The sequence below is a fragment of the Lagopus muta genome, chromosome 5 (genome assembly GCF_023343835.1).
Source record: "Lagopus muta isolate bLagMut1 chromosome 5, bLagMut1 primary, whole genome shotgun sequence".
Taxonomy (NCBI): domain Eukaryota; kingdom Metazoa; phylum Chordata; class Aves; order Galliformes; family Phasianidae; genus Lagopus; species Lagopus muta.
Window position 1 is genome coordinate 169,149 of NC_064437.1, and position 26,714 is coordinate 195,862.

Below are 26,714 nucleotides of genomic sequence, written 5' to 3' on the forward strand. Positions count from 1 at the left end.
TGGGCAGCCCGTTCCAGGGCCTAACCACTCTCCTAGTAAAGAACTTCCCCCTAACATCCAACCTAAATCTTCCCTCCTTCAACTTAAAACCATTTCCCCTAGTCCTGCTGTTGTCAGCCCTTTTGAAGAGTTTACTCCCCTCCTGGGTGTAGGTTCCCTTCAGGTACTGATAGGCTGCAATGAGGTCACCCCGCAGCCTTCTCTTCTCCAGGCTGAACAAGCCCAACTCCCTCAGCCTGTCCTCATAGGGGAGGTGCTCCAGCCCCCTGATCATCTTAGTCGCCCTCCTCTGGACCCTTTCCAAAATCTCAATGTCTTTCTTGTACTGAGGGCTCCACACCTGGACACAGTACTCCAGGTGGGGCCTCACAAGAGCCGAGTAGAGAGGGACAATCACCTCCCTAGGGTCATAGGAGCTTAGAAAAGTAGATGTTTGTATGTTTATTATTACTGGTTTGTGGCGTCCAGAGGTGGCAGTGCTTCATGCACTAATGACAAGAAACCAATAACTGCGTGTCTCATGGAGTAAGTCTTACTATTGCAGTTCTCAGCCGAGAAGGCTATGCAGCTTCCTGCAGAAGACTTACAGAAGATCAAAGTGTATGCTGGAAAGTAAGGTTTCTACAGATTTGATTATACATATCATACATCCACTTCTTTTTTTCTTCCTTAAAATCACATTTTGGGAGAGATGAATGAACTTTTCATTAAAATATAAGGAAGATAAATTAGCCCCATGAAATAAAGTGCTATTGGAAACCTCACGGTTTTGTTTCCATCACATGGAAACGCATTCCAATGTGAGGAGCAGATTTTTGCTGGAGTTGTGCGTATTCTTGACATGCAAAAAGCTGGGTCTGACCCTCATGACTCCATCTAAATGTGTCCGAGTTTTTGCATTGCACATCTCTGCTTTCACAGACCTTTAAAGTAAAATGTGGACAGGGATCTGTCTCTGAGTTCCTCAGGTGGCCTTTGCAGAACCTACTCTGCAGGAGCTCTCTTGCAAGGTGATACAGTTTAATCCTAGTTTTAAGATAAAGGAAGTGTGTCTGCTTTTGTCCTACCCTGTTTTCCATACTATCTCTGCTGCAGTTTCGGTGTGTGAACATATGTGCTGGAGTCAGGGAGACTCACCAGTAAGAGCAGGGAGAGACTGAAATTCTCCAGAAAGGGGTGGCTTGCAGCTTTGTGGACTCGTGTTTGGAATCACACAGCATTTAACATATGAGTTCAAAGTCTGTGTGGTCCACTACCTGAGGATGTGTAGTCTCCAGTGTCTCTGAGTCCTTGTCTGGTGCTGCTTCAACATCACATAATGTGTATTTCCAAACAGAGTTTATTTAAATAAGAGGTTTCTTTTGTCTGTGATCACATGAAGTTAGAGTGAATTTGTTCTAATCTGTAAGTTCTTACTCAGAAACATTTAACTGGAGAAGCGTGTGTCTGACAAAGTACTGCTGTGCCTTTTCTTACAGCTGCTTACCGCATCACATTCTGAGTGTGCTCATGCCATACAAATGCTAGCATTTCTTCTTCTTATTTCTGACAATAGTTCAAAAATTCACTGTTGTTTTTTCCTGTATTCAGCACATTATTTTATATCCTACTGAAATAGCATCTATCATTGGTGTTGAAGATAGATGCAAAGAAGTTATTAAATGCCCCTGTCTGTGTCCCTGTTTGTAAGAGAACCATTTTCATCAAGTAACGAACCAGTGTTCTCTCTGGTTCTCCTTTTGATGTCAGGATATTTTTGAAAAGCTCCTTATTGTCCCTCAAAATTGTATTATTTTGGTCACTCGTAAGTTGAGATAAAATTTACTAGGAAATGATAAATAACAGCAGTGACAACATGCTCAGCCAGTACCTGAGCAGTGGCTACCCCCTCTGGTCATATCCCCACAGTTCTATAGTTTATGCATGATGTCATGTGATGGCAATGCTAACTCATGGCTTGAAGCAGTGATGGAGCACCTGGTGGGAAGGCAGAGCCAGCCCAGGGGAGCTCAGGTGCATGCAATGCAATGCAATGCAATGTACCTGAATGGTGGAAGGGGTGGAGCCAGGATCCATCGCTTCCCAGACCTCATTTAAGGGTTGGCAGTGGAGGTGAGGGTCTCTTGTTAGAGATCCCCGCCTACCTGAGTCCTTCCAAGAGTGAGTAGCTTTTTTCCTTTGCTTCTGTGTCTGCAGCTTCTGCACTTGTGCTTATCCTCACTTTGCCATGTAGCTATTCCTGCTGTGCTTTCCATCACCCTGTAGTGTTATATGTCATATGGCATGGAATGTGCCTTGAGCCATTTCAGTCCTTGCTCTTGGTTCCACCCAGTCCCCTCACTGGCAAGACAGTACAAGAAGCTGAAACATCATTGGCTCTGCACATCACTGCTAAGCAACAATTATAACGTTGGTGTGTTATCAGCAGTGTTTTTCTCCTAAAGCCAAAACGTTGCATTGTACCAGACACTCTGAGGAAAACCAACTGTCCCAGCTTCAACCAGGACAGGAATGCTTCCTTGCTTCTTCTTAAAGGTTTATTGGCAAAGGTGAAAGTGAAGGAGAACATGCTGTGGGAAAAGATGCACAGTTGAAACAGACAAATTTGGTGCATCCAGGAAGATTTTATGCATCCAACAGGCTCTTCTGCTAAGACATTCTTTGGGGGTTCTTGTTGTTAGTTTGCTTCTTCCTGGCATTGCTTTCAGAAGAAATCACATTTAAAGCTATCCGATTCTGAGAGTTTAAGCTTGCCTAAATCAGGATGAAGAGTAGAAAACAAAATCACCATTCCTAAAGAGAGTGAGAATGACTACGTGTTGATGAGGGACCAGGGGGAGATGATGATGGATGCCAGAACACGAGTGAATGCGGATGAGAACTGAGAACTACGTTTCTCTTAGAGAACATTTGTGATGAGCCGTTTATTTAAAATAAAACATTTGAGAGGGGTCACTTTAGCATATGTGGAAGAACTAAGAATGACTCCTTAAGTCTTTAATTTCAGTTTGTACAGCGTATCAGCCTATAAAGAATGCTTTTCCCCGCGTGAGATGAGAAATAGCTATCATACGTTTGTATTGCAGTTATTACTACCAGACTTACTAGAAAAAAGTCTGTGGACAGTCTTAAAGTAATGGGTGGTCTTATAACAAACGTGCACCTCCAGGGTTTGAAGTTATGCTGTTCTAAGTGAAATAATCCTAAGCATACCTGCTTTTTCAATTGTAAGAGACTGAAGAAAACACAAGTATTCCTGTATTGTTCAGACTGTGGATAGAGAGGCTGCTGAATGTTACTGCCAGGTACCTTTGCTCACCCAGAGCGCGTTCTGGGCTCAGCATTTCCTAATGGGGAGAGCATCAGTTAAAACCTAGCTTGTAACTGAGAAGGCATCCTCTTTAACATGAAGGGAAAAGCTGTTCTGCTTAAAGTAAGGGTAGCTACAGAACGCAACACAAGTCTGCCTGACGGATGAATGGGAACAATGGATATTGCAGTCCTAGCCTTCGGTGAGGCCTTCGATGCTGTCCTCCTTAAGATCCTCCTGATGACACCATTGGAAGTATGGCCTGGATGAGCAGATATTGAGGTGCATCAGAAACTGAACGGCCAGGCCCAGAGGACTGTGGTCAGTGGTGCAGCATGCAGTGTGTAGCTAGTGATGAGTGAAGTGCCAATAATGGATGGCATCTTCGTTAGGATCCACGTGAAAGGCAGTTCACAGATCAGGATGTTGTGAGTAACTGTTAGTTGTATTTTGCCAGCAAAAGCAAGATCTCTGGAATCTTTCTATCTAAATGGTTTATGGGTAGCCTGGATCTGCTACAGTTTGTCCTGGAACCACTGAGCTAAACAGAGACCTTCATAAATTATGAGTTCTTATTTTTGAGAGACACTCAGTGTCTACAGCTCGGGAATGAGCAGAAGAAAGCTGAAAATTCAACAATGCAATTTAATTCTGGTCTGATTATTTTATTTGAGAATTTTAGAATATTAATGAGATTGGTGATAACAAGAATAGAAACAACTTCCTTTCAGGGTAACAAGGGCGGCAGCTGTGTGGGTGGTCAAGATGCTGCACATGTCTCTTTCTGACAAAAGCAAGATAAGGAAATAACCTAGGATAGAAAATTTGGAAAATAAGTACTGGCAAGCAGTTCAGATGATTCCTTCTCCTATTAAAAAAAATGGAATTACAGAAGAATAGGTTCTAGTCAGTATTTTAGTTCATTACCTGAATGTCGGCATAAAGAGAGGCTCACTGCATTTCTGACAACAGAGAGCAGACAACACTGGGGAGTTCAGAACTGCGATTCAGAATGAGTGACAGCTTTGAGAAGCAGTGAGAAAAAAGCAAGGTGAAATTCAGCGTGTTACAATATAAGCTGCTCACCTAGGCTGCAGTCATCTATGGCAGCGAGGCAGCAGTCAGAAATGAAAGTTGGAGTGTGGTGCTGCTAGAAGAAAAGCAGTCATCACCGCAGCGCACACAGCCACGAGCAGCTTACATGCTCTCTACTCTTCCAGGTCAGCATCATTGAGGGCTTTGCTAAAACTGAGTTTTGTGCTTTGAGATGGTGGGCAAAGAAAAAAGCACAGAAAGAATCAGACACCTCACAAATACATGGTGTGAAAAAACCCAGAACCTCAGTGAATCAGTTTGGTTTGGCAGAGAGAAGAAATTCTTTGTTTTGGTGTTGGGGTTGTTTTGTGTGGAGGGGAAGGAGGAAGGGAAGAGAGCATCAGATTTCCTGAGGATTCTGCAAAAATATCTACTGTTGGAGACATTTAAGACATTTCAGGACAGTTTAGTCAAGTAACTATATCAGCAGTACCTTGGGGTGAGAAGTAGACCAGAAAATGCCCATGTGATCACCTGATGCATCTACATATATATATATATATACATATATATACACATAAACCTGTACCTCCACTGAGCAGGTGGAGTTTCAAAATGTCTGTATTGCAGTATTTAACTGCACTTTGAAATACTTCTGAAGGATCTTGAATATTCTAGAATAGATATTTCTGTACCCTGCAAACCGAACTACTACTACTGGCTTCTAATAACAGACTTCCCATGTTGTGAGATTCACACAGTGAAAGTTTTCTATCCAGATTTTCCCCCCTTTCTGTAAGAGACAATATAGTGCATTTTAAGTCATATTTTGCAGTGTAGTTGTACTCACCTGTCCTAACACACAATAATACAGGAGCCAACCCCAGCTTGCTGGCTGGACCTGAGGGGGAGAAGACTGAAAGTCGATAGCCGATCTTCTCACAGTACATTCAAGACAGATGTGTGTTTATTTTGTTAGTGGTGTTTCTTCCCTTGAGAACTTCTTGATACAAAGTATGTTTTATATAATTACAGCTCAATTTTCAATTTCTTCACTAATAGTATCAATGCCACATGTACAAAGTGCCCTCAGAATAAAAAAAATTAAGGGTCGGAGGGACAAATGCAGTTCTCTGCAGAATTATCCAAAGAAGTAGAACGCTAAGCATAGATCTGTACCATCTTCTGTTCAGGACAGACTACTTTTAAGTGACATGTTAAAACCAATCTGTTACATAGATTAGTTTATTCTACACAACATTGCTTTTCAGCTTTGAAAATCAAACCTACGTCATCTAGAAGGCTCAGCATGCTATTTTGTACTCCACTGTAGTACTAGTGACATTCTCTTCCTTGAATTTTCTGAGCACAATGCCTGTTAGTGTTTCCTGCTTTAAAGAAATACAACAACGGAGCCGGGTCAGAAGAACTCAGCAGCGCGTTGTCAAAAATGCAAGTGCACAACAAGTAGAAAAAGATCAGCCTTCAAGTCTAAAGTCAAGCTACAGCAACAGCTTCAGTTGAGAGCATCGGAATAAAACTCCTGGCCTTCCATACATTTGGTCAGCTGCACACAGCCTGGCAACTGAAGGTAGGCAAGTAGAGCAACCTTTACATGCTCCAAGGCGATGCTCACAGCTCAGATCCACTACTGGGACTCCCTGTTTTTAACTCCGCATTTCCCTCCTCACTTTGCAAATAGCTGCTCAAGCATTCACAGTAGCCAAAGATAATTTCCTCCTGATTCCTTTTTTCGTAAGGAAGCAGTAACACCGCTCATTTTCTTTAATCCTGCACTGTTTGTGGAACTGGACAGGTTTCATAAGTAGGTCTGCCTTTCTTTCTCTCGAGGAACCGGAAGCTGCTCGGTTCTTCACATTAGAGTGAACAAGTAGTTTTGTTCTTTTTCAGAGGGACTCACTTCAAGTCAAGTTGCACTTTAAAACAGGACAGTTGAGTAGTAGCTTACATTACCAAATTATGTCTGATTTACCATCACTCATGGTGCTTAACTTTAAAACTTCAGCAGTAAGATTCTCCTACTTGCACATCAGGTCTTACAAAACAACAAGAATTGGTTTGTCTACTATTATGCATGCAGTTTTGTATCATGCAGCCACAGGGGGTATTTCAGGTACAGAAAAATGATGTGTTTAATTCAGCATTTCACCCAGCTATTTCAGCACGATGCACGTTAAAATAAAAATGTAAAGTTCCATTCAAGTTCCACAACAGCTTGTGTCCTCAGCATTATTTGTGGCAGGGTGTATCAGCCTAGACAAAGCAGTGTGCTTTTGCTACTCAGTTGCTTGGGCAACTGAGTTTAATTTATGGAACATGAATAATTCAAAAGTTGCCATTGAAGTGATGGCTTTGGAGACCATAATCTTTCTATGGTGGCAAACCAAACTGAAATGATTTGACCAGAGCAGATAAGAACTTTCACACACTAGAGACACTGAATCCATTGGGAGAGGAAAAAAAAGGACTCACACCTTCAAAGATTTCCTTCAGATGCAAGTAAAGCTTAGGTGTGCAGATAGGATCTACCAGTCTTAAATCCTTGAAGTTTCCAGTCCGTGAAGACAAAGACCAGTTCAGTTGATGGTATGCACTAGCCTACTGGAGCGCCCTGCTTTCTAATTCCAGCTTAACAGTTCTAATTCACTTTAACAATTAGATGCAGCCTGGTCTTGAGCATCTGAATGGACTGCAGTTTCTATTTGTATGCAGTGTGATACAGGTCAGTCAAAACATGGAACTGAAATGCAGACTATTTAGACATGCATTGCTCATCCTCCTGCTAAACAAAATCAAAGGTAAAACCATTGAAAAAAGCAGAAGCTGAAGCAGTATACAACTAAATATGAAAGCAGATCTCCACTCACTGACTTAAATCACAGTCAAGCCTATCTTGTGCATCCACAGTTTCCCTTGCTGTGCAAGTGTGCAACCTCACTCTGAAGAAAACTGCTGTTTTGTGAATATTTACTTTAAAGCAGGCACCTATTTCTTGTGCTTCAAGACCAATCTAAACCCATTAGAAACATCTTCCAGATCAATTGAGACAGGTGAACACTCCTGAAAAAGTCTAGTGCAGCATACCAGGTGTAACCTGGAGTTTTCTTTTAAAGTTGAGGATTTAAGTTAAGCACTTCACAAATGCTCACGGTTCAACCATAGACACAGCAACGCTTTTGCTTAGCATGCTACAGCAGAAACTTTATTTAGTTCATTTTGAAAATATTTGCAACCAAAATTTATTTTTGCAAATTCACAGAAATAAGCTTTAACATATAGGCTGTATACAACTCAAATACAAGTAATACTTTCAGCAATAACTTACTAATACAAACTAATGATAAGCTACAAACTCACAAAGAATTGTAAACATTTTGCACAACTGTCAGTCCTCTCTTTTAGGCAAAGTGCTCTTTTGATGACAAATAAATTAACAAATACATAACTAGAGTGATCTACTTCCAGACAATACAAAAAGATGTTTAATAAGGCTTGTAAACAATGTAATATGTAATTATGCAGAATCCATAAAAGTGTCTTGCAGGCTAAATGTATACTTACAGACTTGGGCAGCAAAAACGTTCTTGAAAATGTTTTAGTTGTTAACTAAAAAGTTAACATCAGTATCTTTCCAACGGTAACTTTCATACACAGTAAGTGACTTAAGCTTACATCCTTAGTAGCTTATATCCCTGATGGAGAGAAATTAGGTATGACTTATTGGCAGTTGTGTCATTGAGTGGGGTAGCAAAGGCTGGAGTCCAAGAGCTGTAGGTGAATGAGCTACAAAAACAGAAAGATTTACTTGTCAGCTTCATCGGAAGTAGAAAAATATAAACTAGTAAAATCCCACTGGTCCCAACCACCGAACCACACCGAAGCACTGTTCTCTAAACAAGTCTGATGCCAGGAGGCACGGGTGGCATCACAACTGCTTCCACCAGCCCCATACTTCAGGCCCAGAGCTCACTTGCCTCCAACCACAGCCCACCTCACGCCACTCTGGAGAATAATGAGCTCCGGCCACACGTGCAGCTGAGAGTCCAGGCCTCCCAGATCTTTCAGACACTCCAAGTCATGAGTTTGAGCCCAATTTGTTGACACATCAGGACAAATAACACACAATAACATTTTTTAAAGCAAAGCTGCCCCCATTATTTGTTAGTGCGAAGGAAGCTCAAGTTTTCAGTACACCTACAGTTCATGTGGTAAGGGTCCAGGAGTGGCTGGTCAACAGTTTTCACTAAAATTAGATATTGAAGAAAATACAGCATGAATGCTGCAAAAACAATTGTTTGAATTCTTGCTACTAATACTCATGGTTTGGAGGGAGCACAGGAAGTAGTCTTCACACCCAGACCTTCAGCTATGCTACTGCAGTGAGTGCTCCTGATACAAGTGCCTTCTTCACAAGGCACAGAGAGCAAATACTGTATTAAGATATTCTATAAAGCATAAAACAAGAACTCTGGTAAGCTTCTTTAATGGGAGCCTGGTAAACTGCTCTTGCCACAGTCAAGAATGATTTTACTTGGATGTGCAAAGTTGTACCTACCATCCATGTAACTGTGCAGGGCAGTTAACATAGTCCCATCTGGGGGTACATATGCTGAATATGCCATTTCTTCTAGCATGGGTGGAGACAGCCTGGAGGGCTGAACTGCTGTGACTGGAGCAGCAGATGAATGGTTAGGACTAACGTGTTTCTTATGGCGCGCTCTGCAATTCTGAAACCACACCTGAAAAAAAAAAAGGAAAAGATTTGCATCACGCAGATCAGTCGCATTCTGCTTTGACATTAACTTGATATAAACCTCAGAGCTCAGGTAGTTAATTGGGCCTCAAATGTAGCACCGATAGTCCAAAAGAAATACCTACTTTGAAGATGCATGGCGCCTTAAGCACACATATGAGCAAGTCAGGAAAGCTTCTGTAGCAACAAATGGCCCACAGGCACTGCGAGGGACTGCGTGGTTGCTGGGGCAGGCGCCTGGCTAGGCACCCACAGCTGCTGCATGCAGGGGCATGGCAGGGGTGCAGCCACCTCCTGCGCCTCAACGCTGCTGGCAGGAACAGATTGTTCAGGGGACACCGATTTTTCTTTTCCATGTGAAGTGCGTGAGCTTCAACTTTTCAAAAGCTTTACCACAGTTTCCAGCTACCTAATTCCTGTGTATCTGTCAGATCTCCTGGGCTAGGAGGAGATAAGGGAACAGCAAGCTTCTTTCTAATTATATAAATTTATAAATCAATATAACAAATACGTTTATATAGAAAAAGAGCATGAATGTGATGGCTGCCAAGAGGAATCTTCAGGCAAAGTAAGAACCATAAGAACCTAAGTTTGTGTTTCTCAGTTTTAAATGGCTTGGGCATATATTTTACCTCTGCTCTCTAAAACAGATCGCTAGGTAATCGGTCCTAATGTCTGCTGTATATCACAAATCATCTTCAGAAAGCACAGCTCTTAAGAACGTGCTACTGAATTCATGAATTTATGTTTATGAGAAGCTCAGTGCCAATTACTGCTCTTCAGGCAGTAAAGTTTCTTCCTTGACAATTTCTAATCCTCCATACAGAGCGCAACACTGCAAATTGCTCACAGTGACATTTTGGTTCTAGACCTACTCCTAGCTAAGAACAGTTTTAATAAGCCACCACATTAGATCTTTCTCCACCTCACAATAACTACACTAATTGTTAAACTGCCCCTGAGCATTTCCAACAGATGAGTGGCAGATTTGTAACGTAGAGCAGTCACCTGTATAACGCGCCTGCTCAGGCCTGTTCTTTCTGCCAGTTTTTGAAGCGTTTGTGCATCTGGATTGTTGTCCTGAGCAAACTGTGCTTGCATAACCTGAAAAGATAAGAGTTAGATTTTTTTTTGTGCAGTCCCAAGGGTGGCAACAGAGAGTTCTCTCAGACTGTGATCCTTTTCCTTCTCTGTTCTAAGGGAACTGTTGTAATCTCTAGTCCCCAGACAGTCCCCAGTAAAAGGGAGAAAAACATATTTTAAATAATCCACTAAATTCACACCCAAAATAGAAGCCCCTTATACTGCTTAACTGAACCGCGACTTTTATGAAAAATGAATTATGCTTGGAAACAGTCAGAAATGGAAGCAGCATTCAGTTGTGATTGTACTAAAGGGGCTGTGTGAGAAAACACACTGCGAAGCAATTCAAGCACACTTGATGAAGAGAATGGTTACAGCAGCAGGCCACAGCAAATGGCATCAGGAGGAATTGAGCTTTGGTTGGGTTCTTTGAGCTTGTCAATTGCTACCTGCCTCTCGCACCGTACAGAGCAACTTGATGCTCTTTCCAGCTATGTGGAGAACGGAGGCAACTTGGAAGCTCCTCGTACTGCATTTACTTCCCAGTGATGTGAGGGGCACTCAGGCTGCACCCTGACAGACCTGTGCTATGCAGCTCTTTGGTTGGACCCATCTTTTGTTACAAATCATCACATTAATCACCTGAATTGCAGTTCTTGAGGAAGTAGATGTCAACCTGACCTGCATCCTGAACAGCTCTGGAACATGTAAGATTTTACCTTAATTAAGAAGTAAGACTTCACAGATTTCTGCAGGACTTCTTCAGCAATTTAGTAAACTGCAGTTTCTCATTTCTGGATTTTGTTCCTTGATGGTCTGCAAATTTTGCCTTGCTTCATCTCTGAGGAGCTCAGACAACTACTCTTCAAATTCAGAATGTTTAAACTATTTACTTTCCTACTGAGTTCCATAAAAGAACATTAAAAACACAGACATCCTTCTACATCCTTAGGCACACTACTGGAGGTCTTGTGTCAAGAGCAGGTGCCGAGATGCACAGATGCACTGAGCAGACAGCAAGCGTCTGAAAAGATCTCGTATCTGCTGAAGTAGGCTACAATCCAGTAAAACGGAAAAAGCAAACACGGAAGTTTAACTGATGTCAAAACAGAAGAAGGCCTGGATCCAGTTCCTACTCCGAGAGCTGGACCTGATGTTCATTCAGCTCGTGTTGGGAAAGTCTCCTTCCTGCAGAAATTCACACCTGATACCCAGAGCCTTTGCACCTTACTCCCCTTCTAGGTTGTGCTCTTGTTTTAGATTAACAGCACCTTGACTTCAGTCATGGATCAAACAGCAAATCAAGCATCATACAATCACGTGCCACGTTAAACCAAGGTGTGATAATCAGTGCATAACTAGACTTGACCGCTTTTACTACAGACAAGGGCACGTGGCAAAGCAGAACAGTAGAAAATGAGCACTGCAGTAACAGTGTGCATCCAGGAACTCACAAGGGAATATAAACTGAACATGAAAGACACATAGCTAGAGCTAGGGAGAAAGCTGCTTCCTTTCCACTGCAGATTCAGAAGTGTCAACCTGGTCTCGCTGTTGCCCTCCTCACAGTGAGCTGGCACTGATCGAGCTGTTTTTCCCTGACAGGCTCACTTGGTGAAGTGGTGATCCGGAGGCAGAAATTAGTCATATTTGAGGCAATCCAGAGTCAACTCTTGTCAAGACAGCAACAAGACAAGAAGCTCTGAGAGCAAAGCAGATGCAGGCAGCTCCCACCCCCACGGGGCAGGCATAGCCCTACCAGGAGTTTTGATTTCATACTTCCAGAATTCCAAGGCTCTCACTTCCCTTTTGTCCTGACACTGGAAAGGAACATAACTCGTGGTTGAGCTCATATAACAGGATATTGAGAAAACATGTTTTGATAATGCATGATCAAGAACAAATTGGACAGTAAAAAAACTGCTGCCAAGAACATCAAATGCACTTCGCCTCTATTTCACTCCACTCAGCTCCATGAAAGAGCTGCCAGCTCCCTTCACTCTCAAACATGCAGCATTGCATACTGAAGCTGGGCTCTTGAAACATGACACCAAGTCTACAGAAGGCAGTATGTTTAAACAGGCAGCAGCAAAGCTCAGAGATACTTTGAGATCGAGCATGCTTGTGGAGCACCTTGGGAGGGATGAGAGAAAGGGAAGAAAAGAGGGAATGACAGCAGACATGAGTTCCTACTAAGAGCCTGCCTTCCGGTGCACATCAACATAGCCAAGACATGATCTAAAAGACAAGCATGTAGGAAAAATGACGACGAGATATAAACATGCAATTATTCCCCTTCCTCTCTATAAAACAAAGAGAAACAACACATTACTTGACAGGAGCTGAGCTGTATTCATGTGAACATTAACAGGAACCCACGACGCTTACCTGTTGTTCTGAGAACACAAACTTGTGCAGTCCTTCACCGAGCACTGCAATAAAATCGAAGCTTCCTGCCTGCTAAAGTCTTGAAGTCATATCCAGTACCCATCTCTAGTGCAACTCTTCATATTACGTAACTCTAAAAATATTCTTTATTATGTGCAGTGATGTAAATGTCTGCTGAAATAGATTTCATCGAGCAATCAAAGTAGATCAACCTTTTTTGTTTCCACTCTGCAGAATTACTGGCTGCCCCCAGGGAAATAAAAAGCTCGAAGGGTAACTATTTCATATGAAACCGCTGGAGCTAACAAACTATTCCAGAAACATGCCGTGTCTTGATAGTTTTTGAAAAAGTATAAAGCATACAAGCTTATTCTTCCCCCACATATGCATCTGATTTCCTATCAGTTCAGAAGTTACATCCTGCATAAACCTGAAGTACTCGAGTTTTTAGCATTGCCTCTACCTGGAGTTGATCTGCTGTGAAGCTGGTCCGAGCTCTTTTTGCTGGCTTTGGATGATTAACATCTTGTTCTGTTAGCAGTGCTCCTTCCACACTAACCCCATTACCTGAAGCATTAAAAAGAAGACACTGTCTGCTAAGCATTCAAAATGATGTTATTCATAAATCAGATGGTCGTCTAACAACTCACAGTGGCTGGCCAGCTGAATTTCACGTGCAGAAAAGCCATGTTTTGTTCAAAGTTAAATTGACCTGACGCCACCACCCATCCTCCCCAACTGACTCCCTTGCAGATTGGCAGAGGAAAGAGATGCAGCATGACATTTTATCAACTAGATAAGCTTTGCCTTCCTTAGGATAGGAAACAAGTTACACAAACTCTCTCTCTCTCTCTCTCTCCCTCTCTCTATATATATATGAAAACATTAAGTAATTTGCACATTATTTTAATTCAAGAACCTGTGCTTCCAGCCTTAGTAAAGCTGGATAATTAGCTCTTTTAAGACGGAAGATGAAGTAAAACCCAACAGTTTAATTAAAACTAACCACAAAGAGTTCTTAAAAGCAGCGTTACCGTTTTCAACTTCTCTTTTCAGATTGTCCAACATGCAGTCATAATGTACTCTACAAAGGACTTTCTCTTCAACCAAAGCAAACTCCTCTCCAGTAGAAAGCTGTCTTTTGCAGGAGAAGCAGGCAAAACACGCCAAGTGGTACACATTTCCCTTAGCCCTTCGGACCCAGTCTGTGGAATGAATGTGCCTCCCACAGCGGGAGCAGCGCGTGCCGTACCGCCTGCAAACAACGAAGGCCAACAGAAGGCTGGAGTCAGATGCTAGCCAACCCAGGCACAATGGTTGCTCCAGCAAGGTTAGAAGAAAGTGGATGTGGAAGCACAGCTGATATCCACAGCAAGAAGACTGACCACACAGAGCCAGAGGACCATGTAACCGTGCTTCTACAGCAATAAAATCAGCAAGGTCGCATCTGATAACTCAAGGCAAGATCTCCACTGACCTATAAAAGTTAATAATTTACTTACAGCAAAGAACAACATTAAAGCATTTAAACTGCTACGTGAACTCACAAATCTCGCCTTTCCTTTTATGAAAGTCATCTCTGTAAAGTTGTGGGTGGGAGATCGGAACAGCTGGCTTCGTGCTCGAAATTCCCCCGGTTATTCAAACACGTTTCACTATACAGGCAGCCCAGGTTACTTAGCTACAGCAGCCTTCACTGTTCATTGTCCCCTTCTGCTGAAGGGGAGAGAGCCTGCACCTCCTTTTCTTCCTGAGTTATCATCACATTTATGATTTTATCATCTTCAATAGAAGTTCAAAGACAGGCAAATATTTACACTGTTACTGTATAACGTTCTTTCGAGAGGAAACTGACAGCCAGGTTATGTTGGATTACGTAAATGAACATAACTTTGTTTTTCCTCCCCTGAAGTTCACCATCCTCAGCCTCAGCTGACAATAATCCACTCTCTGTACAGATGTGAATCCCATAAATATTTTGCCTGAGGAAAGTACTAGTGGTCACAGCAAATTTTCTTCCTGCTTTCTGCACTGAAGATTCTCTTATCTTGAGCACTGAGGCCATAAGTGTCTTTCTATGCCACTGAGAATTAATAATATTCTCCCTCATGCAATTAGATCCTAATATTAAGAATGCCTCACGTTCTAAATCAAATTGATCCTAGAAAGGTGTAGCTGCTGAAATCCTTTTTAAAGGTTAAAAGACTGACTTGGAGTTAATAACAGCATGTGGTATCCTAAGTCTCATACCCAAGTGCTAGTCTGAGCAGAAAATCATCTCAGCTTGGCCTTGTCATCTTAGTCAGCATTACACTAAGAACGATTCTTTGCACATAAACTAAATTTACTGTTATTTTGATAGACTTTGACTAACACCCACCCCTGCTTCGTGTCCATAGAGGTGAGTGACTAGAAATTCAGTAGCTGGCACAGATTAAGTAAAAGGTTTGTTATGTAGTTGCATCAGACAGGTGCAGGGCTTCCAGGTCCCTCTGCCATAAATATCCATTTAATTGCTTACAAAGTGATAAACTATATGCGTGTAAATAAGCGAGCGGTGAGAACCTAAGCACCCATTTTATTTACAGACTAAGCAAAACAAGCAAGCGTGAAATTTTGTTAAATAAAGTGCTACTGCTGCACGGCATACCTGAAATAATCAAGTTTGCAGAAGATATCCTTATCTTTGATGTAGCAGCTGGTGTGCCTGCCGAGGGACGTTCTGCAAACACTGCACGAGAGACAGCGAACGTGCCAGCAGAGGTCGTTCACCTGCAAGAACACCGAAAGAAAAGTACTCCTCAGAGCTTGCGCTGCCAGCATGCGTACTTTGTACTTACAAAAACTATTTATTTCTTTTCATGCAACCAGAAAAAGGCAGAAATGACACGTGCCATGATTCACGGAAAATAAATCCTCAAGGCAAATCTGCCTATAGAACCGCATGTGTTAGGGGCTAATGAATGTGACAAAAGTCTTCAAAATAAGCTTTCATGGCTTTGTAATTCAAAGCACAGGAAGAGGAAGCAGGAGATCCAAGTTCCATGTGGATATTTGGTGCCTGGCTCTGTCCTCACATTATTGGGTTAACAGAGCAAGTTCTAGCATCACCTTACTGCTAACTTGCACTCTGATTTCCCAACCTGCAAAATCTGTCTACAATGAACAAAATCTGCAAAGTGATTTGAAGTTTTACAGTGCAAACACTGAAGAAAAAAAGCAAAACAGTCTGTCAAGTAGAAACACAACATGAGCTGCATCTTACCAGACGGCTGGTAAGCACAGCTGGTGAACGGAGTGGGAGCTCTGAAACATCAGCGGTTGTTTTACAGCTAATTCAAAAATTGTTTAAAATATAATATCCATAGTGCAATTACAGCCTGGAAAGCAGCAGCAAATCAGGGGCTTTGAGAAGCCATGGGTAAATTTTGGGCAAATAAGTTACCCAGAATTTTCATTTCTTCATTCTTGTAAAGATAATTCTTCATTGTGCAGACATTCTGCACCACCCATCAGACAAATCATTTCATTTGAAAATCCAGTACTCCCAATGACCAAAAAAATTAAGTGATAACCCCATGCATAATTCTGTATCATACAGGAGAACTTCTGTGATCCAAACAACGTCAACGGGAAAACTTATGTGAACCAAGCAATAAACAAGTTTGCATATGTACTATTTCCTTTAAAAACTTCCGCACCAATTTTCCATCCAATAGGGAACAGCAGGTTTGCCAGCCCTTACATGAGGAATGGCAAAGCAGGGATCTGCCTTCCGTCAGAGCGCTGCCAGACAAGGCACAGAGAAAACGCGATGCTGCCTGACGGGTCAGGCTGAGGCAGACCATTGCAGTCATCCTTCATGTAATACTGCAGCTCGCAGTCACCCGGTGCTCTCCCAAGATCTATCCTCGTTGGCAGCCATAGTTTCACACACTGACAAATTTGCACCACAGTATAATGTGAAATCGTTGATAACAGCTGTCACCAAATCGATCCTCTCAACTATTTTGTTAGATGGGCACAGTGCAGGCAAAAAGGACGGCAGCACCAGGGCCGGTTGAGCGCGCTCCACAGCGGGGCTGCCAGGGGATCAGCTCCTCCAGCCCAGCAGGCAGCCGCGCACCGCTCTGCACGGAGCCCCACGCACGGACTGCTCGGCACAGGCTCTTCCACAGAGCTTTGTCACACGGCTGACGTGATGCCACCCACCTGCCTTTATCATTGTACGGGGCTGAATTTAGGAGACGTAACTGCTGCAGATCAGTAAGACGTCTCCCGGTTGTCTTTCCCTATCTATACAGAAAGGAATGATGTTTAAGTTGAAGTCAAAATAGTCATTTGGGGATCTTTTGCTCTGAGCTGCATTTACACAACTTCTCAAAGAGCAGATAGCAACATTCAGGAGATGAGCAAGCAGAATGCCGCTGGAGTTCACAGAACCAGAAGCAATTTTCTGTCATCCCTGCTCCGTTATCCTGCTCCGAGCGCAAACGCACATACAAAGGTGTCCGGGGTTTAACGGAACAAAAGGCATGCGGAAGCTCTCCACGACCTGTGCATACCCTGCTTTAAATGAGTGCCGACCTGGCATACGCATTCCTTTGACCTCCTCGTTACAACTGGACTCTAAAGAAAATTACCTAAAAAAAAGAACGTTCACATTTTCGGTGATGCTACAGACTTCCACTTTGCAGGATATATTATGAATTCAGTCTGCATCTGTTGGAATCGAGCGACCTAAAGCACAACTTTCTAATCTCACTTCTGAAAGGACAGAAGGCAGGACTCTGACCCAGCATAACTTCAGTGGCTGCAATCCAGATGGAAAATTGCCACCTTCGAACTGCCTTGACATCTTATATTCAAAGCCACACTTTTGTTAAATAATCATGCTTAGTCCTGAATGCTAAAACTAGCAAAAACACTTTTCAATCATGCCAACTTCTCAGAAATTACTAGAACCCCTTTTTGAAAGAATACATAGTTTCCACCTTCTGAATAGGCGCTGCTTTCCTTTCAGATTCACAGCATCGCACTGAGTTCTTTAAGATAACAACGAACGGGTCAGTGCTACCAACTGCTTTGTCAGGAGCATACAGCACAACCAACACGTTACCCACACCAGCGTTCCTTCTCACTCCCTTATGAAACACGAGAAGGATACGCAGCCCTAAAGCAGGAGAGCGTCCTCACAACACAGGTATCGCTTCAGATCTGTGAGGCCCGAATCTCACAGACGCACGCTTCAGAGCTTTGAAAACGTCCGATTCTGCAGTAATTCTACTCATCTCTGCAAGTCGAAGAACAGGCTCAGATGTTACGGATGCCGACTGCGCAGCAACGGCGATGAAGGAAAGCGGACGAGAAGCATGCGAGAGAAAGGGCAGGACTCCTCAGAGCTCGGCCGTCCGCCCGCAGCGCCATCGCGTTTTGCCACCGCACTCAAATCGGCCGTCAGATGCGCAGGACGCGGCACGGCTGCGAGACGCCGGAGCCCCGCGGCCCAGCTCGTCCCTCCCCTCCCCGCACGTCGCGGTGCCCGCCGCGGCGCTCCGCCCTCCCCGCGGTTCTCGGGGTGCGGGACCGATACGGCCGCCTTGGCGGTGGAGAGGCGCGGGGCCGGCGGGACGCGCTTACCTTCAGCAGGTACTTGTCCACGATCTCCAGGCCGCAGCTGCTGCACACGCACTTGCTGGGGGCGCAGCCGGAGCCAGAGGCCATGGACCGCGGCGAGGAGGAGGGCGACAGGGCGGCGGAGGAAGAGCAGGAGTCCTCGTCGGCCGCCGCGGGGCTCTCCTGCGGGGAGCGCACGGAGAGCTCTATGAGCGCGATCCGCCGCCGGCCTCGCGCAGAAGCGGGGAACGCCGCGGGGAGCCCCGCCCGGCCCGACCCATTCGACCGCGAGCACCTGCGGGGCCGCACCGAAGCCCCACGGGTGGGTCACGGCGGGAGCCGGAGCTCGTCCGCCGAGCGGAGGCCGAGGGACCCGAGCGGGGAGAGACGGAACCGCCGGCGGCCGCGGAGCACACAGCCCGGGTCCCGTCCCGCACCAGGCAGCGGCGCGCGTCCGCTCACCTTCTCCGAGGGGCCGCCGAGCGCGGGCAGGTCCTTATCCTCCAGCCTGCACACGAACATCGGGTCGCTCTTCCAATACATGGCCCGGCCCTACCGCATACCAGCTCCGCGAAGGGCGGCGGAGCGCCACGAGGCTGCTCCGGGAACCTCGCTCTGAGCCTCTGCCCTCAGCGCCTGCCAGAAAAAAGTTTTGTGTGTGAGGGGGTGGGCCGTGCCGCGCGAGGACGGCCTTCCGCGCCTGCCTGCTCTGCCCTCCCGCGCAGAACCCGCCTCCGAGCGCTGCCGCGGCAGCGAACCCGCACTGGAGCTGTTAGACAGCAAAGAGCACCGTCAAGGAAAAAAGGAAAAACCCAAAGGACACCACATACTCCTCCTCTTTCCCCCCGCCTTCCCTCCCCGTTTATCTTCGTCGTTTGTCACAGCTTCTCCGCCTCCAGCCCCCCGAGACTAAACAAAAATTCGAGCTGCATCTCCCTCCACATCAGCGAAGGAACGCAGCGGTGCGGGTGCACGGGAGGGATTTTCCGAGCCCCGCAGCTGAGCACAGCTCTGCGGCTCACGCACTCCAAGCGCCGTCTGCGCCGTGTTCACGCGTGCCTTCGCCGCCCGGATTCCATTATGAAACCTTTCTCGTTAAGCTAAAGAAGGAACACCTGAGGTGACCAAAGGCCGTTGTTCTGAACTCAGCCTGTTGCTAATTATCACTGGTGTGTTCGTCTGCGCTGCATTTGGAGGCTGCTCGGGGCCGCCCGACCGCAGCACTCCCAAAAACCCGGCCGCGTCCCCTAACGGGGGGGCTCCCTGTGTTACTTGCGCGTTTTTACTACGATTACAAACTCTCCTCCCAGAGTTTCCCCGACTACTGCCGCGCTCGGGACGGTGCAGAATGAGCAGCTCACCCGCCGCAGGTGGCGGCGATAGCCGCGGACTGCTGCTCCGCGCGTGCTGAGCCGGGCAGGTGACGCTAATTAAAACTGCCGTTACATCCCTGTCCTGTGCACCTCTCTTTGCGAGCTTACTCCGATGACAGATGGTGAATTTTCTACAAGGCGAACGGAGAGAGCTGCCGCTATGCGGTAATGCTCTGAGTTTGAGAAAAGGGAATTCAGTTTTTGAGGCGCTGTAAGAAAGGATGAACCCCATACTCCTCACTCCCCTTTCGCCTTTCTTTCGGGTTTGGGGCCCTGTCTGCGAGACTGGGACGGAACTCCATGTACCGCTGCACCCCGTTCGCTTGCGCGGCGTTCTAACCCCTCAGCCCGAAAAGAATCTCACTTAAATCATTAGGACCCCAACAGCTGCCGCCCAGTAACGTAGCCGGGACGCTGGGGGACGCGGTGCTTCGCTCTAAGTGCAGCGAAGTTCGGGACGGCGCGGTGGAAGCCGTCCGGCCGTGCTGGGCAGCGGGAGCGCTGCGTCCCGCCGTGCCTGCCCCCCCCCCCCCCCGTGCTCCCCGCCCCAGGGGAACTCTGCGCCCCGACGGGCGGGGCGGTCCGGAGCGACTCCGATCCCCGAGCGGCCCCGCGGCCCTCCGCGCACACCTAGGAGCGGCTTTCGGGCGTCTCCCCGCCCGGGTACCTGCACGCCCACGGCGCCGAGCGGATCGCGGAGGGGAGGGAACGGCTACGGCCCCCGTCGTCGAAACGCGGCCGGGAGTGCCACTGCAGGAGGCGAGCGGCGGAGAATCTCTCTCCGTCCGTCCTGACCGCCTGACCTTCCCCGTCAGATAAATCCCGAGGCACGGCACGAGAGCTATCGCCTATTCCAGATGGCACCGCGGAAAAGCGGCACCTGCCCTGGGGATCGCCAGAGAGATGCGACGTGGAGGAACCAGAGGCAGAGAGCCGTGGAGGAGGCCGGGGGCCCCTGCAGCGCCCTTCGTTGCGCCTTCGATGCTTTCCCCTCGGTACTAACGAGTTTACTGCGCAGTGTTGGCGTGCGCTTCACGGAAGGCTGCGTTTTGGATTTCTGTGAAGCAGCGCCTTCCTGCACGCGCACCTTTAATCTCTGATAAACACAGCGTCAGGAGCCAACAAAATCCTTTCGCGCGTTGTTCCCCGCAGCGATAGCAAAACGCGCAGCAGTAATTCATAAGATGTGTGCTGGAGGAAGGAAAAAAAAACGCACGGGAGATTTATCGGTGTTTCTTCTCGTTCTCGGTGCACGCGGCCGCGACTGCACCGCGCCCCTCAGCCCGTCCCGCGCGGCTCCCCGCGGCCCCACCCGCGCTCTGCTCCGTTCCCGCGGCCGCGTCGGTCCCGCGCGGCGCTCTGGGTCCGGCCGGGGCCGATCCCGCGGCCAGGAGATAGGCGGCCCCGGGGACGCGAAGCCACCGAGGGACGCGAAGACGACGCGCCTCGGGACCTCAGGCGGAGACAGTGAAGCTCGGCTACTTCCTCAAAGTCCTGTCTAAACTTCTTCGCTTCGGTTACCCTCTCTCGGAATATTAGTAAGTACCGCTAGCGTAGCATCGTTTTTGAGGAGGTGAAAGCAGGCGGCCGCACAGAACTTAGTGTCAGGGAGCAGCGGGCCGAGGGGAGCGGAGCTGCCGGGGGCGGTCTGGGAGGGCCCGTGCTCGGCCTCGTCCCGTCGGGACTGAGAGCGCTGCGGAGAACCCGGGTGGGAGCGCGGAGGACCCTCCGATGGGGGACCTCGTCTGTTCCTCTGAGAAGTAATGCAAGGACAGATGGAGGAAATGCTAATCATCTGCGCGCAGGTGAGATCTTTTAAATATGTGACGGCAGGGCACGGGGCTGAGCGCGGACAGCAAGAGTTGTAACGAGAGGGTGTTGGCATTGGGCTTCTCGAGCAAAAAAAGTACCGCGGAGCACTGCGCGCGGCGGGACGCCTGTTTCTGAAGGGAGCTCCAGCAAAACGTATTCACAGCGAAAACGAACGGTCTGCTGAGAAATTAAACGTGGCACCGCGGTCTGTTTGCAAAAAGCTGACACCGACACCAAACTGTGGACAATCTGAGCTGCCGCTTCCGATTGCCCTGCCGGGCTCGGCCCGCTGTCGTCGCCCACCGCTCTGGGTGTCCCCGGAACAACGGCTGAAGGCTCTGACCCACCCGCGCCTCCGCCACAGCCGGACCCGGGGAGGTGCGGCGGGTTTGGACTGAGCGCGGGGCTGCGGAGGCGAGCGGCGCTCCGCTCGCGGTGTTTCACATCGCTGCCGAGGGGAACGCGGTCCGCCCTGCGGGATGGAAATGAGCTTTCCTCTGCGCAGCCCGGTCTCGCACCCTCACCTCCCCGCTCGTTTATGTCCCGCGGGGGTCCCCGCGCCCCCCGAGGGCAAGGCGAGGACCGCCAGCAGACGCTGCCGTGACTCCGTGCGGTCCGCTCTCTGTGCAGCCCAGGTCCACGCGGTCCCTTTCTTGGCCAGCAAGCTGTCTGGAAAGGAGAGATGGGTTAAAATGCGGAGCTGATAACTGTGGGGACAAAATTGACTTCCATGCACATTGCCTTTTCTGTCTCAGGCATTCTCTTTCTCATGCTTTAACATTTGCCCACCTATGGGTATCTGGAGGCTTTTCATCTCTAGGTCTCAGCATCCTGATCTCGGGGGGATGGGGGTGGAGGGGATGGATTGGCGGCGGCTCTGTGGCGGAAGTCAGGCAACGAAGTGAAGCCAGCACACTTGGGCTTTCTCTTTGTGAGTTCTCACTCCCCCTGGCTCCAGCCTCTGGTGAAAGCTGCAGAGTTTGGTCTACTCCTGAATTTCTGTTTCTGGACTGGGTTAGCAAGAAGTAAACCAATCGAGTCAGTCTCTTACCCGTAACTTGTTTTCCATACCCGTGTAACACACTTTCCTTGGGCAGGGCCGTTTGTCTCCAGCTCTTGCGTCCAGCATTTTCTGTATCTTCTGCTCATGACTATTCCAGCGTGGAGCTCTGTGTCTCTTGGTTGGGAATGGCCAGATGGGTCTGAGGGAAAAGTTTCTGTGTCCGACTTGAATGTGTGAGACAGTGGCTCCCTCACCAAAGTTCAGAACCTCACACAATGTACGTTTTTATTCTTTACTTTGCAGGAGGTGTAAGGGCAGAGGAGGCAAAGGACAAGTAGGGTGTTAGTGGGGTACAGGCCTGCATTTTTTAAGGGCAGTCGCCCTTGCACTGCAGGAGGAAGTGCAAAGTCATTTCAGCGCCCTAGAGAATAAGGGCAGTAATTTTGCCCTTTTTACTCTTTGTTGCACTTCTTGGTCCCTGCACCGTGAACAGGTATGTGAAACTTGTGCATGTTCGAGTGGAGTGCTGTGTCTACGTGTTCCTGACGCTTTGGTGAAAACTTTACATAGAAGTTGACTTTTCGAGTTTGTAAACATCTGTGCTAGTTGTACCATACTGTCATGCAGACAGAGAAAGTGTTGTGGACAGACGAAAATAAAGCAGCAGTCGAATGTTATGAAAGAGCATTTTGCCCTTAGCAGAACCAACACGGAAAGCATCGACTATGTTCAGAAATACACGGCTACAAAACTTACTGCCTGCTTTCCGTTGGAGGTACGTCCTCTTCTCTAAGAGCGCGGTAACTCCACGCTGAAGGGCCCGAAACGTTTCCCTGGGCTGTCGGATCTGCCCGCTTAATTCCTTTCACTTTTGTTTACGCGCTGAATAAACACTGCTCTGTGGCAGCAGACCTGAGCCGTCAGATGGAATCGGGGGGCGGCGGGGGGCCGCCGCAGCGTCTCGCGCAGCAGCTTCAGTCACCGCCGGTGAGGACAAAGCGCTTTTTTTTTTTTCCGCCGGGCGCCTTTTGCCGGGCCGCGGAGGGGCGGCCGCGTCGTCCCTTCCCCACCCCGGCCTCTGCGGAACGTCCGACGGAGGACGGGTTCGGTCCGCCGAGCCGCCGCTCCGCGCCGCAGGCGCGCAGTGACCGGCCGGAGGGGAGCGCGGGGCTCCGCGGCTGCGCTCCGTTCTTCGCCGTCGGGCTGCCCCGGCCCCGCGGGTCGCGCCGCGCTCTGCGCACGAGTTGGCAGCGGCCGCCGCGGGCGGAGGCTGGAGGGAAAGAGCGCTGAAACAATTGAGATGGCAAAGAAAAACATTTGGAGACGAGGCTGTTGAAGCGAAACTTCCTGCTGGCTCCGAGATCGAGCCGTCGGGCGAGAGAGGGCGTGGGGAGGGCGGTGCGGGACGGTCCCGGGCTCCCCCGGCGCCGAGGACCGGGGTCGGTGCTTCCAGCCTCCGGGAGCTCCCAGGGCGGCGGGACCCGGACTGCGGCTTTCCGACAGGCGAACGCCCCCCTGTAACAGCTCCCAGAAAGGAGAGGTCCTAGAGTGAGCACAGGGGCAAATACAAATTACGGGCAGGAGAATCGGGTCTGAGGGTCTCCTCGCGTGAGCTCGCTTGCAGAGCAGGCGCCTGCCTTTGTCTTTCACAGGACTTTCCTTCATCTGAGTCGTACCACCGAATGCCAAGCGCAACTCAGGGCAGGAATCGGAAGTTACTCGTTTCAACGAATGAAAGCTTCCCTCCCTTACACGCCAACAAATGCTTTTCAGAGAAAAGCTACATTTGCTGCCTTGGGATGACATCCCTTCTCTTTCCAACGCTGAAGGCCGTGCTTTGGCAAGCAGCATGCACGGTGTGATCCTTAGTCCCATCTTCTCACACGTACCATACTCTGAGCACAACAGAACTCTTGAAGTGTGCTTGCTTTTGCTTGACATTTAGTCAGGGATTTCTAAGTTGCTAATTATTCACAGATTTCATCTTTTATTTTTTTTTCCCCTGGAGCTCAACTGCAGATGTTCAGGGGGCTTTGCCTCAAGTAGTGCTTAGCTTGGTAGAAAACAGGAATCAGGTAACAGTGTTACCTCTGAGGCTGAGAAAGTCTCTCAGACTTTGTGTTGGGACTTTCTGGTGAGGTGTCCCTACAAGGAACTCTTCCTTGCCGTGTGAATTAAAGGACAGATTCACTTCTTTTCACAATGTAGGCTTTCATAATTTTCCCCGGCTAGTTTCTTACTTTGTAGACTGATAAAGTGCTCACTATGCGAATTAAAATGAAAACGGCTGTCAAAAGAAGCACATTTGGGCATCCCTAGCTGGAGGTGTTCTGTTTACTGAATTGTCAAGCTGGGAAGGAAGCTCATGGAAAAGGTGATTAATTTGTACCAGACCTGAAAACCACAGAGGATCTCCAGATCCCAGTTTCCTACCCACAGGTTACAGTTGCCAGAATATTTGCAAATATGTATGAACAAGAAATCAAGGCTCACACAAGATTTATAATTTTGTGACCAGTACGTACAAAGTGCTACTGCAATCCTCTGAAATAAATTTATTTTGAAAGTGCAGCTGCAGGTGTTCAGTTGGTGTCCTAAGCAGAAATAAGGGACCTCATTGCTCTTTTATCTAACCCTTGACTGACATGTGGTAGGGGAAATGGGGGAAATTTTACTTAGTGCCAGTGTGATGTTGCTGTAGAGAATTAAATGTGCAGATAGTGTTTCAGCCCAGACATTTACTTTTGTTGAATTCTGTGCTTGGAATTAGACGGGTACTTCTGTGCAGAGGGCATGGTATGGGAAATGCCAGCTAGGTTTAACACAGTCCTTTTGTCCTCCTGCTTGTTTGTAGAAGTTTTCTGAGATCAAATATTCATTTACACAAAAGCACACTGCTCAGTGCCTCGTGCATCTGTGAGCACACTGCAGCTCTGATATTGAGGGATCTGGATCCAGCCCTATTCGTGATGTGACCAGCAGGACCTCTGGCTATTCTGCTACTGAAAGAAGAGTTTTACAGAGCATAAGTTATAGAAAAAGTTGCAGAACAGATTGATAACTTACAGTGCATTTTACTTTGCATGCATTACCTTAAATTCATTGCTCACATACATGTTGTTGCAGGAGTTGTCCTCACTGCTCTGCACAGAACCGTCTGCTTTGCAGGGCCCAAGAGCCATCGCGTTCTCACGTTATGCTCTCAATATGCCTCGAGCCCCACAGTGAAAGTTTGACAAAAGATAGCGTTTTACTGATAACCTAATAGCCTTTTCATTACTTCCATTTGGGTTATGAGGAGAAGAGAGGGGAAGAGGGAATCACTGGAGATCTCAAAGGCAACTGTTTCAAGCACTGCCAATAAACATTCAAAAATGAGTCAGCTCTGGCTGGTTACCTAGACAAGACTGTAACACAAAGCAGCACTTCACTGTCTCACGTTTTGCTGTTCTTTAATACCATCTGAATGTTGATGCTCGAGCAGAAGAAGAACTATTTATCTAATTTTTGAGGAGAGAGGAAATTATGGGATGAAAGAAAACTTAGAACTGGTGGAGCGCTGAGGTGCAGTTAGGGTTATAGAGCTTGCAATACTGCTGCCATTCTGCTGCCGTGTTGTGCACACTCAGATACTTAGATCATCAGCAGATGGCCCCTGATAGCATTCAGTGGCAAGGTTACAAAATGGAAAACTCGGCGGGTCTGTGCTCAGCACACCATGCCACAGGAACGTGGAACTGTGGACTTCGTATTGTCCTGCTCCTAACTGCTGGAGGGTCCCAGAATGTAGAGCCCAGCCAGGGCTGAAGTTCACGGTCAAGTGGAAAGACGAGTGCGTGAAAGCTGATCTGCCCTGCGCGGCTCACGCCAGCCATGCTCTTGCCAAGGTCTATTTGCTTTTGCCTCCCACATGGCTGTGAGCAGAGAGGGGAGATGTGGATCCTTTCTGTTCTATTTTACTGTTTATGCTCTGCAGTGGTTTTTGCTATGTATCCACTCCTGCTTTGCACTGTTATTTTGGGAGCCTGGGTTTCCTGGTAAGACAAGATCATGGTTCAGAAGTAGAAATTACATTTACCCTGTCTTTGCTGCATCCCGTCTGGTGTATCTGCAGTTCACGCTGGGACTTGGGGGATTTTCATGAAGGTGACTGATCATACCCCAAATCATGTTTTCATGTAGGAACAGGCCAGGGCATATGGTGCTCCTTTATGTCTCCGTGGCAATGTAAATTGTGGTATGCAGGATCCCATAGCAAGCATCTCAGCTCAATCTCTGCAGAGGCACAAAAGGAGAACATAGGGATTCTATTCAGTGCTA

At 47.4% G+C, this 26,714-nt stretch overlaps 1 protein-coding gene across 9 annotated transcripts; it reads right to left on the reverse strand.

Annotated features, from left to right (window-relative positions):
* Positions 1-7,416: 7,416 nt before the first annotated feature.
* LHX8 (LIM homeobox 8) lies at positions 7,417-26,200 on the reverse strand. Of its 9 annotated transcripts, XM_048947073.1 has the most exons (10): positions 20,247-20,642; positions 19,568-19,752; positions 18,669-18,842; positions 18,231-18,389; positions 15,241-15,362; positions 13,625-13,845; positions 13,054-13,157; positions 10,128-10,223; positions 8,922-9,105; positions 7,417-8,149 (listed from the first exon to the last, which is right to left on the reverse strand). In XM_048947073.1, exons 3-10 carry the CDS (start codon positions 18,747-18,749, stop codon positions 8,073-8,075), a joined length of 1,044 nt encoding a protein of 347 aa, XP_048803030.1. In that variant the 5' UTR covers positions 18,750-18,842; positions 19,568-19,752; positions 20,247-20,642; the 3' UTR covers positions 7,417-8,072. The 9 variants fall into 9 exon arrangements, 8 of the variants coding, with proteins under 8 accessions (XP_048803030.1, XP_048803025.1, XP_048803029.1 ...); XM_048947068.1 differs by lacking the exons at positions 19,568-19,752; positions 20,247-20,642 and adding an exon at positions 21,126-23,354; XM_048947072.1 differs by lacking the exons at positions 19,568-19,752; positions 20,247-20,642 and adding an exon at positions 20,796-21,078.
* Between the last annotated feature and the right edge of the window lie 514 nt (positions 26,201-26,714).

Bases quoted from the DNA above. Each gene is read 5' to 3' on its own strand.
- LHX8 (XM_048947068.1), bottom strand. From the start codon at position 18,749: ATGTATTGGAAGAGCGACCCGATGTTCGTGTGCAGGCTGGAGGATAAG. The intron at 15,363-18,230 runs GTAAGCGCGTCC...GTGTTCTTGCAG, and splicing joins TGGACAAGTACCTGCTGAAG to GTGAACGACCTCTGCTGGCA. The intron at 10,224-13,053 runs GTAGAGGCAATG...TTATCTTTTCAG, and splicing joins TCACAGCAGATCAACTCCAG to GTTATGCAAGCACAGTTTGC.